Source organism: Scedosporium apiospermum (genome assembly GCF_000732125.1).
Source record: "Scedosporium apiospermum strain IHEM 14462 chromosome Unknown SEQ_SAPIO_0085, whole genome shotgun sequence".
Lineage (NCBI taxonomy): Eukaryota > Fungi > Ascomycota > Sordariomycetes > Microascales > Microascaceae > Scedosporium > Scedosporium apiospermum.
Genome location: NW_015971786.1, coordinates 664,329 through 679,438, shown reverse-complemented (window position 1 = coordinate 679,438; position 15,110 = coordinate 664,329). Strand labels below are relative to the sequence as shown.

Here is a 15,110-nt window from a genome sequence, read left to right as displayed (position 1 = left end):
CATCTGTAAAGGATGTAGCTCTTGGACGCGAGCTAGCGGGAGCGTCAAGTCCCTGTCGCCAACCTCCGGCGTGAGATTTGCTTGGGCGTCGAACCCCCAGATTAATTCGGTATCACAGCGGGCCAATCCTGCTTCTGGGTTCAGCTATCACGACTATCACGGATACATCGATGCTAGTTTTGCTGATGCAAGGGTCCCAGCTGCTCAATTCCAGGCTGCTGCTGCCAAGGTGAAACCTTGAAGCCGTGGCTGGACGAGCCCTCGTGTCATGGATTCCTTTTTGTCGTTCCTCAATTCGCACCGTCCGAACCGTTTCGGAAATAGAATGATGGTGGTACACATCGAGGTATATAATGCGGTGAGGTTGAGAAGATGATGGCATTTTCTTTCTTGATGGGAGGATCTGAGACTCATGCATGTGGAAGGCCCCATTCACTTATTAGTCGTGTATATGGCATCTTAAGACAACGGACTGCAAAATTTTTTGTATATATCGAAAATCCAAGAGTATATATATATCTCGCATTATATGCAGCCTCAAACATATACCGTCAGGCGGCATTCCGGACCGGGATATATTCCTTGTAAGTCGCCTTGCGTTGAGAAAGATGGCTTTGGGGGTGGTTTGAGCATAATTGCCCTGTTGCTTTTCTGCCCCTCCCAAAGGATCAAAGATGTACAAGATCTTCTCAAGACTACAGCGTCATGGGCGGGGTATATAATATGGAATGCAGTTAAAAACTTAGCTTGGCTAGGCAAAGTACGATCACAGGTGTCTATCAGGGTGAACACTTCTAGAATCTCTTTTGCTATCAACACCACAAAAGTCGTGGAGGCAAGGCACAGTTGAAGTCTTAACGAAGATGACAGCGACGTGAGTTCAAGTTGCTCACTATTAGTAGCGACAAAATTCCATCCACAACCCTACTTGTCATCTTGTTTCCTAGGTCGGAAAAGTGACGGAAAGAGGGGCTAATTTCAAGGTGATGTCGCGACAAGACAGCACTTCGAATTGTGGTAGTCTCATATTTCAATGACCGATACACCATCTATCCCACGGGCTTAGCTGACCACTTGACAGCGTTTCACTGTCGGGCTCCCTTTCAATTTTTTTCATCCTTTTTATTTACTTATTTTCTATTTATTTTTTTCCCCCTTCTTTCTTCATCTCAATTTATCCATCTCCTTCAAAGATGTGCATTGCTCGGCATCTGCGGAATTTGTTGATACACTCGCCAATGATATCCCACCATTTACTAAAAAGAAACAGACTCCTCACCAGGGCGTGGGGTAGCACGATCTGCAGTGCAAATACTGCGATAGGGCAGTAGATCGCACATCATGGAAGTAACCTTCTCGTATGGCCAATAACAGAACGCTAGATGTGCACGTTGATTCAGATGTCGAGAAAACATTGGACATTGGGCCTTTGGTTCCAAAACTGGACACCGAAATAGGGACTGGAAGTTGCAATGAGATATGGAAACTGGGTTCTGTTATTGCTTAGACGGAGAGACCGGGGTTGTGGAGATGCTCACATCCAGCATAGAGAGTAAGACGGGCACATTCAGTACCCTTGAGTTGTACGTTGGATTTGAGAGAGCATTAGAAGATACCACTATATAAGGAGGGGGCTCTTCACGAGTTGTCAAATGTAAATTGACGTAGATGTAAGAACTATGCACCAATCTTACTCTGAATCATAATGCCATCTCTTGTATCCCTTGTGGGAGCGGCGATCTGTGCCGCAGTAGCCACTGCCTCCTTCAACAGCAATCTCAATTACAATAGCCCTTCCCCCAGGCACGTTCGCCTAGGCATTGATATTCCCCTCGTCTACCGCCGGGCTTGGAAGCGCGCGAACAATGCCTATGACCCTTCTGAATTGAGTTTCACCCATGGTGTATCGTCTGGAGACCCTTGGGATAATAGCGTTATCTTGTGGACGCGTATTGCGCCAACAAACGAGTCCGATCAAAGCAACGCTGCGGTCGAGGGTACTGTGCCTCTATACAGCCATGAAACTGAAACCTACATCCAGGCCGACGCCAATCCAATCTGCGTCGAGTGGAAGGTTTTCGAAGAAAGGAAGGGTCGTCCATCTGACCGGGTGGTATCAAGAGGAAAAGCATATACCACATCCGATATTGATTTCACGGTCAAGGTCTGATTCAAAAGTCAAAACCTATGTACATAGCTCGCCAAGAGTGACTCTAACACCGTCCATGTAGGTCGAGGCCAATGGCTTGAGGGCCTTCACAACATACTTCTATCAGTTCTCTGTCTGCGGCTCGGAGAACAAGAGTCCCGTTGGAAGGACGAAAACAGCTCCAGGTCGCAACGACCGTGTTGATGAGATTACCTTTGCCGTATTTTCTTGCGGTAACTATCGTAAGTCGAAAAGAACTGATAGCAGTTAATGCGCCCATGAACGCACAATTTGACAAAATGGCAAAGCTTCTGGGTACTTTAATGTTTACGGTAATGCTGCGCGGAAAGACAACCACGACTATGTTGTCCACTTGGGAGACTACATTTATGAGAACAAGGCCGGAGGGGAGCGTGCTCATCGGCCGGCTTCTCTCCTCTTCACTCTTCACGACTACCGAACAAGACATGGACAAGTAAGTGATTGTCTCGCTACCTCAAAACTTTACTCAAAATTTCTAACTGATGGGGTACATAGTATCGCACGGACCCTGATCTGCAACTTTTGGCGCAAAGATTTGCCTGGATCTCAACATGGGACGATCACGGTATGCACGAAGTAAACGTTTGTCAACGAGTGTCTCGCAGAAAAGGTTGCTTACGAATCTTCTACTTAGAAATTGCAAATAACGGCTATAGGGATGGGTTCAGCGCCTTGAACAACACGGAAGAGTCCTTCCTGAACGATGGGCCACAGATTAGCGTCGATTCGCGCAAAGTTAATGCTGTGAGAGCTTACTTCGAGTGGATGCCCATCCGGTAGGTGCTTCCTATTCTTTCATGCGGACACTATAAACCTGACACAGACCTGCGGAAAATTACAGCCAGGTCGATCTAGACGATAACCTGAGGATCTGGCGCTCCTTCAAGATGGGAAAGCTTCTCGACCTTGTCATACTCGATACTAGGAACTATGATCGAAGCATTACCTCACTTGGTAGGGTCATATATGGTTGAATATGATTGAATATGGATTCAGATACAATACTAAACTAAAGTCACAGGCTGGAATGATCATTATATTGATCTCATCCGCGACGATCCTAGCCGTACTCTGATGGGTGGACGCCAGGAGAGCTGGTTCTACAACACCCTTAGCGAATCAAAGGAAAGAGGGGCTACTTGGAGAATTATTGGAAATCAGATTATCTTTTCTCGTATTTTTCAAAACGATAAAGGTGGCATGAGCGGCGATAACTGGAACGTATGTACTTTGGCCCTCTCCTAGAGTAAATGCGGATGCTAACAGTACCAGGGCTACATCTCGAACCGAAATCGAACACTGAAGCATCTCTACGATCATAACATCGGAAATAACATCTTCCTCGCCGGAGATAGTCACCAGAACTGGGTATGGATGTAGGAAAGTCGTTGGGTGTTCGGCAAACGGAGCTAATCTTAAAATCTCTAGGTCTCTGACTTGGCGTGGCTTGGCACCAAGGACTATAATATGAAAACTGGCGAGGGAGCCGTCGGCGTCGAGTTTGCGGGTACCGCTGTTAGTTCTACTGGCCAATCTGGTCCCATTGAACCAAAGGCTGGAGATTACTCTAGAGGCATGATTGCGCGTAACGAGGAGATGATGTGGCAAGAGGGTTACTATCGGGGTTACTTTCAGCTGGGTGTCACAGCAAAGAAGATCGAGGCACAGTTTTACGGTACGTCCTTGCCCCAGCGCTCCTGAGTCTATGCTAAGGATGGATGACAAATAGGATCTCCGTCGGTTGCTACACGGAATGCCTGGGAAATTCCTCTCGCTAACTTTACGGTTGTCTCTGGGGAGAATCACCTTGCAAGACCTGTTGCCGGTGGGAAGGCCGAATCGGGCGCCTTGAAATTTGGTGAAGTGTCTCATTCGAACTTCACATTGAACACGGAGACAGGGCAGTGGCAGGTAATTGGCTTTGAAAAGATGTATCTTTGATACTTTGTCCTGATACTTTCGGAATGAGCCTCGACACATTAAGGTCGTGGAGGCTGAATGCCGTTGATCCAATGACTTAAATCTTCCGACCTCTCCGATGTTATAGGTTATACTAGGACCTAGCCTTTATTTTATTTATTATCATCTTTTTTTTCTTTTTTTTAAATAGGAATTCCATTGGAAAAAAGTAGGAAGAGTAGCTCCGTTCGCAGAGAATATGAACTAGTCGAAGGCTCTCTTTATCTTCCGCCGTCTACAATACCACTTCCATCCGTTCCATGGAACGGAGGCCTCTTGCTGTTTCATGTTATTCTTCACCCCGGTCTGCAATAATGTGACATCCTAGGCCGCCCACATGATTCATGGCATCTTCAGCCGACCGAAGGATGAGAGGCTTCTCATTTGTAGTCATCTCACTAATGTCCAAGACCCCTATCGGATCAACAACAAGGATCCGTTTCCCGTCAGCCCGCAGACGACGAATATTCTCGCGGACGATGCGTTGGGCGACGGAACTCATAGAGACTGCACCGCGCAAGGAGAATACAACAACCGGGCATATCGCGTTGGAACCAGAGGCCGGGTCTTTGGCATCCGGTTGGTTAAGGTCCCGGGTAACAGTCCGCGTCAGAAGCTCAGCGCCAGAAAAGCGCACGGCTCCACGCAAAGCGAAAACGGGGACCTCAATTCGCCCCTTGATCTCGTTTCCTGGGGCGCTTTCAATGGTTATCACTGATTTCCGTACCGTGGACCGCCCGATCTGGCTGATATCCATCATATGGAGGCCCATGTCACTCGAGAGGTGCTGGCAAATGGCTACTCCACGGACACTGTTTCCGTGGCCATCAAGCTTCGGGGAAAACGCTGCGAGGCCTAACTGTCCTGGCAAAGCTCCAATGATCCCACCGGCGACGCCACTCTTTGCCGGGATTCCAATATTCGACACCCAGTCCCCTGCAGCATCATACATGCCGCAAGTCGTCATGACCGAGAGGACTTGGCGAACACTAGCCTGGGAAATCACCTTTTCACCCGTGACGGGATGGACTCCGGCATTTCCTAGGGTGGCGGCCATCATGGCAAGATCTCGTACGTTGACGTTGATGGAACATTGACGAATATATCCACGCACAGCGTCTTCCGGGCTGCCCTCGAGGATTCCAGCAGCCCTAAGCATGTAAGCTAGGCCGATGTTGCGGAAGGCGTCCTTGAACTCCGCCTCATAGACTGCTTCATCCACGTGTAGCTGACGGCCGGCTAGCTTCGACAAAACAGTCAAAATACGCGACACGCGCTGCTCTGGGGTAGCGTTCGGCCCCACAATCAATGAGTGGGCTGTGATGGCACCTGCATTGATCATTGGATTCATAGGTCGGTTGGTATCCCGCTCCAGAGAGAGCTCATTGAATCGATCTCCAGAGGGTTCCACCCCAATCTTTGCTAGGACGCCGTCGAGACCAGCGTCGGAGATTGCGATAGCATAGACGAAGGCTTTTGAGATGGACTGGATAGAGAATTCGACTTCATCGTCCCCAGCTGAGTAAATTGTACCGTCGACAGTGGCCAATGCCACGGCCAATTTGGAGGTGTCTGCTTTGGCGAGCACATCGATGTAGCCAGCGGGCTCTCCATCGTTAATTGGGCGGACTCTCTCAAGCACCTGGCGCAGGTAATCAGGAATAGGCGACTTCATCGTCCTAACGGGAAGGATTTTGATATTAATATAAGTTCTCACGCAAACGAATTCTAAAGAATGCTTTGACGTCTTAATGATAGCATTGATAGCGGGGACTGCGGCGAGAAGGGATTGACTGTAATCATGGACAAAACTGATTTTCAGCTCGATTCTACCATGCGTTAGCGCATCCATTAGATATCAATTAGAGAGCATTAGATAATCTCAACACCATCAACATGACTGACTCGGGCGGTTTTGACGGGGATTTTTTTTTTATTTGCTATTTTCCTCCTTGTGCCGTCTTTTTTGTCTTTTCTGGTATACCTTGAATAGAGATTGTGTCATGCCTGTCTCCTAGAACCTAGCAGGCAAGAAAAGGGACCCGGAGTATTTACTGTATCCTTTACTTTCCCGAGTGCAGAGTAGGTTCATGTTAAGTCATTCTGTCTACATAGACTTAATGGGAACGTGAAACAGGTGGTCCGTTTACCCCTCTTTAGTGGTTTGTCTCTGAGGAGATATTGGAGAACTCATTTGTGATGAAGGGAGACGCTCAATTCTAACCTACTATATCTTTCTACCTGCCGGCCAGTATTCTGTTCCCCCCCCCCCCCCCAAAAAAAAAAAAAAAACCCAACCGAAAAAAAAAAACAAGAAAAAAAACAAGAAAAAAAAACAAGAAAAAAAAACAAGAAAAAAAAAAGAAATGGAAACGCATGAGATGTATCTAGCAATGTAGGACTTATCTGTCATTAAACCCCCATAGCATAACCCCAGTGTCGTTCTGGGGCCAAGAGAAAACGGCCACACGACATCAACACCTTTTAAACGTTATTGATGAATATCCATGGCTCTGCAGGTGTTAGTCCGTCCTGTTCCTGGTTGTTCTCGTCCAGATTTCGCCCAGACCAGTTGCAGTCCCAGAACGTGAGCAATGCCCAGAGCTTGAAAAAGCTGTGGATGTACGCAAATGCCACTTGGCAAATCATTAACGGAAAGTCCTCGGGATGGCGGAAGAAATGGGGAAGCAGCTTTACCGTCTTGGTCCAAGCAATCCAAATTAAAAAGTAAATGACGTCAATGACCCGGCTCATCTTAGACAAGGAGAGGAGGACGATCATGGCCGTATCCCAAAGCAGCGCAAAGTTGACCATTTGAGCCCAGTACACCATAAAAAAGCTCCAGGTGTACCGGTGGAGAAATTTGTAGTCGCGCAACATGACTGGGTCGCTTCGGAAAGTGGTTCGTGCCCACCGCAGCAGCTGAGAGCGGAACTTGGGCCACTCTCCGAGGGTCGTTTCGACTGTGGCATCATCGGTGTCCTGGAATCGAATGAGCCAGCCCTCCTTGAGTGCCTCGCGGGTCAGGAAATTGTCATCATTAGGGCCAAGTCCGTCGCCGCCGAATTGACCGAAGAAGAATTTTTCGGTGCAGAAGTGGGTGAGGAGATTTGTATGCTTCAGGAAGCAAGTTCTGTAAATGGCCGTTCGACCGGACACGACAAAGACGCCACCGTCGATCGCGTTGGAAGCCCGGAGTTGCCAATTGTGACGCTGGAGATAACTACAGGCGATGAAATTGACAATGGAGAGCCAGTCCCAATTACCTGGAGTTGTTCGTAGAACCCGTTTTCTGGTGGTCACGACACCCACGCGGGAGTCCTCAAAGGGAGCCAGGACGGAAGGAATGAAATTGACACTCCGCCAGAAAACGTGATCATCGGCGAGGATTGTGATGGCAGTGTCAACGACATCTAGGGCGTGTTTTACCTGACGACGCTTGCTGGCCTTGTGTATGGCTGAAACACCGATCCGTGTACTCCGAGATAGCGGGAGCATATCTTGAAGGATGGCCTTGCATTCTTTAAGGAGTCGAGGACCGACAGTCACGACAAGGAGAACTGCAGGGCGATTTGACAAAATCGAGTGAATACAGGGTCTGAAGTCCGGGCCGTTGGGGTCTATAGTGGGCAAGATAACAGTAACGTCCCTCCGCTCAAAGGCAGGGTCAACCTGCATGCGAGAAGGGCGGTAGAGCCAGGAGCCGGCAATGTGTCCCAGGAAGCGCGCGTACCGAAGTACGAATAAAGTCCAAAATATCTGTGCAAATTTGTCTTCCCCGAGGAGCCATATAAGTGTTAGGGGAATAGCCAAGATGAGGAATGTGAGAGGGCGGACGAGCCACATGTGATTACACATGCCGCGAGTGAGGTTTCGGATAGGATCCAACCTACTTGGTTTCGGGGTCGAGACTGAAGGAGCCATGATTAGCAAGGAAATTGATTATGGATGCGAAATGCTAGGAATGATGTTGGTATGGTGAGAGAGTAGGGTGAGTAGAAGGTCCTCAAGCAAGTTCGAGGTCACTGTAATATAGTTCCACCAGATAAGGAACCTCATAGAGTCGATGGCTTATTGCAATGGCATTGAAGTCAGAAATAAAGATCTGCTATTGTTTAGTCTTTGAGATATGCCTGCAGTCAACAATAGTTCATTGGGCCGTGCCTTCGCCAGGTATGCATGTCAACGTTGGTAGTTTGCTGGAATGCAAGATCAAACAATGCCCTTTTTGTACTAAGAGAGAAATATTATGTAGTCGAATAGTGATAGCAATGAATTAAAAGACAAAAAAAGTTTAGTACCTATGTTTCTTTTCATTCTTGTCGCCCAAATATTAAAGAACATTATATTCTAGTATTTTTAGTTCTTACCTTTTCTCTTATTGCCACTGGTAGAAATGGGGTTATAAGTGTTGTTGTTCTGTCCAGTGCAATTAATTGTTTACCTCCTCTCGAAACCCCATGCACAACAACTGCCCTTGCAAGGAAGAAATGTGGCTCCTAAGGTTGAAACTCGAAAGCTAGAGAAAAGCGAATTAGGAATTGGTCTGTTCTGGAGTTCAAGCCCATAAAATGATCATCTAATGACATCACCTCTCATTGCTCCTGCATGAAATTGGACTCTAGCCTCAACCCGTATCGACCCGCCCATAAAGAGGGGCTTGACCGCAAAACTATTTCTCCAGCATCGGGTAATCCCATAAGTTTCAAGGCAATAAAAATGAAGGTGACGAATCCTCGCCAACCGCCCAAGACTGTGGGCACGCCCATCCATGAATTGCGCAGTGACGATTTTCGGGTGGTCATCGATGGCACTACCGGCTACGTGCGGGGAATCTACGATTGGAAGGACTCTGCGGGTATGAACTGGGTGAGCGACCTATCTAACGCTCCGTGGCAACCTCCAGGAAGCCGCTGGGGTGCGGGTTTCTTTGACGGAGGGAGAGGGTTGCTTCACCGATATTATTGGACCAACGCAGAGCTGAAGAGCTCTGGGCATCATTGCATTTCAACCTACACTGCCGGCCCCATCCACGTTGAGGTTTGCCGATACCTAGATTCGGAGAGCGGGACATTGAGGGAGAGATACAGTTTCGAGAACACGCAGGACACAGCGGTGAACTTATCGGAGAGCGGGAGAACCTCGATTGGGATTTACACACCCTATAACGACCACTACACCAACACATCGGACGCATTGGCGCAGAGAGCTCACGCCCATATCTGGGCGAATGGAGGGGCTACCGCCTGGGTTAAGATGGACCAGATGGGGGGTCGCGGTCGCAATCTGGGGCTCGTCTTAACAAAGGGGTCGCTGGCCGGGTATAGCATCGAGGACCGGGATAGGATTTCCAGCTCCAACACCCGCGGAGTCTTTCTCTTGCATCCGAAAGTAGGGGTTATCGAACCGCATAAACAGGCTACCATTGAGTGGGTTATGTTCTGGCATAAAGGATGGGGGGACTTCTACAGGCAGGCCAATATTCTCTCGGCTCAGTTTGTTCGGGTTGAAGCGGGCATGTATACTCTCGTCAAGGGAGAGTCGACGACGATCAATATATTCGGCAGAAGGGTTAGTCATAGCACCACTATCGATGGCGAATTCGCCAAGTACTGCTCGGGAAAGTACTACCAGGAATACACAGCCCATACCACAGGCCCAAAACGGTTGACCATAACGACTCGGGTAGGAGACGAGAGCATGGATTCCTACATATTCCTCAACGTTGTGCCCAAAATAGATGATCTCTTAGCCAAGAGAGTAGCTTTCATTGTCGATAAACAGCAGGTGCCCGACGATCATAAACTGGCGGGGGCCTACGTGGTGTACGACAATGAGATGGATGCTCAGGTTTTATACGATACCGACCCTGATCATAACGCTGGACGTGAGCGTGTGGGGATGGGTATCTTCATCGCGCGTTGGCTGAAAACCAACAAAAACAAGGCCGTCGAACATTCTCTAAAGCATTACTACAAATTCGTATGTACGCGGCTTCAGGACGAAAGGGGAAACGTCTTCAACGGGCCCGGAGACAGAAGGGAACGTTTATACAACTGGCCATGGGTGATGCAACTGCACCTGGTTGTTGCTGCCCTCGATCTCGAGCTCTCTAGCGAAATTGCCAACAAGTCCCCCATGGAGAGGTTCTTTGCGACTCTTAAGAGTTTTTACCATAACGGCGGCAAATCTCTCTATGCTATCGGGCTCCCGGTTCTGGAGGGGTTGCGTGCCCTCAAGGCCGCCGGGCACGAGCACGAACACGAGACAGCGCTACGCTTATTCACCGCTCACGCCGAGTCCATCGTCAAGACAGGTCTCAATTACCCTGCTTCCGAAGTAAATTTTGAGCAATCCATCGTTGCACCCGCGGCCATCACCCTCCTCGAGCTGTACAGGTGGACCGGGGATCAACAGTGGCTCGAAGCCGCCCAGCTGCAGCTCGAGACTCTCCTACGCTTCGCAGGCAAGCAACCCGACTACCGCGTCCACGACATCGCAATTCGACACTGGGACGGCTACTGGTTTGGCAAAAATCGCATGTGGGGGGATACCTTTCCGCACTACTGGAGCACCCTCAATGCACTGGCCTTGCATCACTATGGTAAGGCAAAGCGAGTATCTGCCTTTGCTGAACGAGCGAACGGCATCATTCGGTCGAATCTTGCGTTGTTTGATTCTGAAGCTCGTGGGTCCTGCGCGTGGATCTATCCGCTTGCGGTTAATGGACGCCCTGGAGAATACCCTGATCCCTGGGCTAATGATCAAGATTTCGCTCTCGCTCACTTGCTGCAGATCGAGCAGGATGTGGAAGGTTTTGACCTTCCGGGTACATTAATTGAAGCGACTCACGAATAGTCTAGGCGCTAGAAATGCGTGCCTAAAATCCAACCTAGAGCAACGTGGTTGTCTCTGGGGCTGTGTGGGACTATGATGGCTTTTTTGCCAACTTGCTGTCCGGCACAGTCGTGCTCTCCGAGCTCGAGGCAGGGAGCGTTTCAACCACAACCAAGGAATACTCTTTGGCAGCATACACTTTCGCTGCGCGAACGCCGCCATGCCTCCCATACCCCCCAAAACCTTCTAATACCAGCCAGTCCATCGGATGCCGACTTCGACGCGCCTTGAGCCTCATGCCCCTTTTCGCCAACGTGCCTCTCGTAACGGTGACACCAGGATAATAGCTCCACGTAATCCACTTACGGCTGATTGCCCCCGACAAACGAAAGACGCAGCACAACCGGCAGTTTGTAGGAGTTCGAGGGTTACTAGTTTGAGTTTTATCAATGGGAAATGAGACGTGTATATAACCTAGGATTCGCAATAGCCGCGCTTGCAAGGATGAGGGGAGGAGTGTAAAGGTGGATTTTAGGGTTACAAAAGAGGAAGAATGGGTGAATGCCAGTATAACTCCTAAGATACAAGGACTACATGAAAGGGAGTGCAAATAACAAATAACCTTGTGCCACCAGGAGGCGATACAAAATTTGCGTCAAGGATAGGACATCTCTAATTACTCGAGCTTTAGACATGAGGACATCCTTACAAGTCCAAAGGGGTTCGACCGGGATTGAACTGCGCGTCGAAACATGCCACTATAGGGAAGTTGTGAATTTAAAGGATTTGCAACATCGATGGCCTATATATTGAAACAAATGCCCTAGTATCACCTACCACCACCGCAACCGCCGCCATCACCACCACCGCCTCCATCACCCCCTCCTCCTCCTCCGTCGGCCGAGAGAGCTCCCAGCTTATCTCTCACATCTACGAATAGAAGGAGGGCCCCACAACCAAACCAAATCCGAGGAACACTTTAGCCTCTGAAAAGGACCACTCGACGAGAGACAAAGTGGCTGTGTCCCCTCGTACAAGCAATCGCCTCAACAGGACACACTTGGTCACTCCAGCCCTGGATGAGAAGAACATGATGATCTCATCACTTTCAAGTTAAAAGCAATAATTGGTGTCACCGTCTTGACATCTACCCATGGGGGAGTAATCTCATTCATCACATCGCACTCATAGGCAGGGCCATCCCTCCCAGTTGATCCCGTTGACATTCCTCCCCAGACACTCCTGTTCAGCTCAAGCAGATCGCCAACGATGCGCGAGTCGCAACATGTCGTTAATTTTAATACCCCCACTCTCCTGGTTGATTTCCACGATCTTCATCTCACAACTGTGCACAGATCTGGCAAAAGAAGAAACTCTCTGGTATAACAACCCTGGAGATGTTCCCATAGGCGGCAATACTCTAAAGAGCTTCCCCTTATCCTCATGTGGTACCTTATCGCCGTTTATACCTTCCCCTAGTGTATTCCGAACTCTCGCAGATGAGCCGCCCCGATCTGTCACCGCGCTACTTTCAGTCGCCGAGTGTGCCGTCCACCTTCAGCTCCTCGAAGTTTTCAGCCATCACTGCAGGCGTGTTATCTCCACCACGATTTTTGAATCTCCCATTCGGTGTGTCACCCCCGCAGAAGGCCGTATACCGCCGTGTGTATCGTCCCGGATATCAGGGCAACAGATATGATAGGATTCCTGTAAAACTCCGAGATCTGGCCTATCCGGATCGATCAAGGGAGAAGTGGCTGGTATTCTTGAAAATCGATCGTATGGCACGCGTTTCTTCTCAATCCCGCCGACTTCCGGAGACGCTGCGAAGAATAGTCCTTCGTGTTCTCCCGAACGTGCCATTCCCCTAGGGTGATATTGTGAGTGAGGCGAACGGAAATGACGCCTAGTTTTCTCCACTCAGCATCTAACATTGATTGGAATATAGCATATGGCGATAGACCCGAGGACCAGTCAATTCGAATATAATCTCCCTGACCCAGCAAGCGAATGGTTCAAGGCCACAACAGAGCTCCACCCAGACCTATTTGCCTGTTTAAGCTCTGTCCCTCCCCACGGCACCATTCATAAAGCGCTGATCCGTTTATGCGGCCAGAGTATCTGGGGGGTTCCAAGATAGAACATCTCGTCAATTCCCTAGATCCCGCAACCATATCGTCGGGCGACTCGCCTTCCTCATTGCGCTCTGACGGGCGGAATCCTCGAGGGAGGAGGTTAGATCCCTATCCGAAAAGGTAGTATGCCAGGGCGCCTTTCTCGATCACATGCATGAGCAACTTTGGATCCGGAGTCCCGCGTTGGAAGACACCTTACGGCGCGCCGTGGACAGGTAGGAGAAGTTTTTCCGGCTATTTAAGGAAGAGATTCGCGCAACGCTTGTGCCAACAATGGATATTGATCTGGTTTGGCACACCCATCAACTCTCTCACATGAGGTATAGAGAATCTATGGGTCTTATTACAGGGTTTGTCATTAATCATAATGACAGGAGGGTTAGGGCGATACTGACGACGTGGGAGACTATTACCCGAAAGCTGTTTGAACGTACTTACGAAGGCGAGGAGTACTTGAGATGCCTGTGCTGGGATTGCGAGGCTTTGTTGTGGGCCGCTGAGATAGAAGACCCTATTACAACGACGAGTGCGGACTGGGTCAAAAATATAGCGGCGGAAGTGTGGAAGGATGTGCAGTACTATCGGGCGGTCGAGATGGCTCGGTGCCAGGGACAGTCCTGAGCGCTGTTTCCACCCACACGGAGCCCCGAATAACAGGGGCCGATTATGGAAGGATAAGTGTCCAAGCAACAATACGTAAGACTCTCTTCAAGCTGCGAGACGTATCATTAATTCTCGGGGTTTGGAGATGGAGCTTATGGTGGCTGAGCGTAGCTAGGAAGGGCCATGTTATCATCATTTTGTGTTCTAGCCAACCTGCGTCTGCTGATATTTGAACTTCCGGACGCGCTACCGCGAAGCCCGTTTGGGAACCATTTCCAGATAGGGCCGCAATGTAATAGTTCCATTTTGATTTGGGCAGCTGAGACGCAGAGTATATTCCCTATTTTCGTTCCTTCTGTTGTAGACAATTCATCAAAATTAGTCCGGAAACAGAGGGCAATTTAATACCAAACTTGCGAAGTCCAACAAGCAGGATTTTCGCGGTATTGGATCTATTTATCTTAGTACCATGGCCCCAGTTTAGCAGGACCTCTATGTGCCACGGTGATACTAGAGTTGATTGCTGAAGTCGCGCAGAGCGAGAGAAGAGGATTCGAGTCTCCTTAATAGCTCTTGAACATTTGGGGCAGCTTGAAAAAATCGGCCAACCAAATTGGCAAACTCAACATTGCATTATACCACACGTTTCACCTTAGGAAAATTGAACGCCAAAAATTGAGCATCTCCAGGCTCCAATAGTCGTTTATGGAGCCGTTCCGTGGCTCAGTGTCACCGCTCTTTCATAGGGTGGCGGGTATTGTGTGGCGGGGACGCCGATCTCCATGGCAGGGCAGATCACCCCAAGCCGCTATTCCTAATTTGGGGGTATGTGCCGCTCCGATGACATCTTCCCGCTCTTGCCAACACCGCCACAAGAAACCGCGTCAGCAGCAAAGTGGGGCGTCATTCTCAACGACATCTCCATGTCCCCCTGGGTCGCTGGGTATATAGCCTGCAACCGCGTCCGCATGGGCTTAGTGTGCTGTCCCAATCCATAGACGGATTAGCCTCTTTCTTCAGTGGGTAAATTGCGCCGCGCACTTAACATAAAATATGCCAGGTGTTCCTTCTGGGAGGGCATGTGAAGCATGTCGGCGGCAGAAGAAGAAGGTCTGACCCTCTTAGAACCCCCCCCCCCCCCCCCCTTTTTTTTCCCCCCAAATCTATTAAACTGACCTCCACTAATAAATGGTGAAGTGTGACCTTGGCCAACCGTCCTGTTCACGGTGCACGCGCCTACAGATTCCCTGCGTTGGATGTGGCCAGAGGAGGTACAAGTTCATGCAGCAAAAGACCGTAATTCAGCCAAGGCCTAGAGAAGCCTCAGATTCCCGGGCGGTCTCCTTCGTTGGTTTTACGACCCCATGCACCTCCAGGTCCCCGAG

General features: G+C 49.4%; 1 protein-coding gene and 3 pseudogenes across 1 annotated transcript; 2 read left to right on the top strand and 2 right to left on the bottom strand.

The window, feature by feature from the left end:
- Positions 1 to 1,705: 1,705 nt before the first annotated feature.
- Positions 1,706 to 4,132, top strand: SAPIO_CDS2200 (uncharacterized protein; the record flags this gene model as incomplete). The annotated part of the gene is made up of 10 exons (XM_016785292.1): positions 1,706 to 2,164; positions 2,232 to 2,391; positions 2,458 to 2,624; positions 2,687 to 2,756; positions 2,826 to 2,967; positions 3,033 to 3,145; positions 3,213 to 3,412; positions 3,464 to 3,559; positions 3,620 to 3,866; positions 3,921 to 4,132. 10 exons carry the CDS (start codon positions 1,706 to 1,708, stop codon positions 4,130 to 4,132), a joined length of 1,866 nt encoding a protein of 621 aa, XP_016645170.1.
- Positions 4,133 to 4,439: 307 nt separating this feature from the next.
- SAPIO_CDS2199 lies at positions 4,440 to 5,825 on the bottom strand (annotated as a pseudogene; the record flags this gene model as incomplete).
- An 809-nt stretch (positions 5,826 to 6,634) lies between these two features.
- SAPIO_CDS2198 lies at positions 6,635 to 8,074 on the bottom strand (annotated as a pseudogene; the record flags this gene model as incomplete).
- Positions 8,075 to 8,869: 795 nt separating this feature from the next.
- On the top strand, positions 8,870 to 11,008 carry SAPIO_CDS2197 (annotated as a pseudogene; the record flags this gene model as incomplete).
- Between the last annotated feature and the right edge of the window lie 4,102 nt (positions 11,009 to 15,110).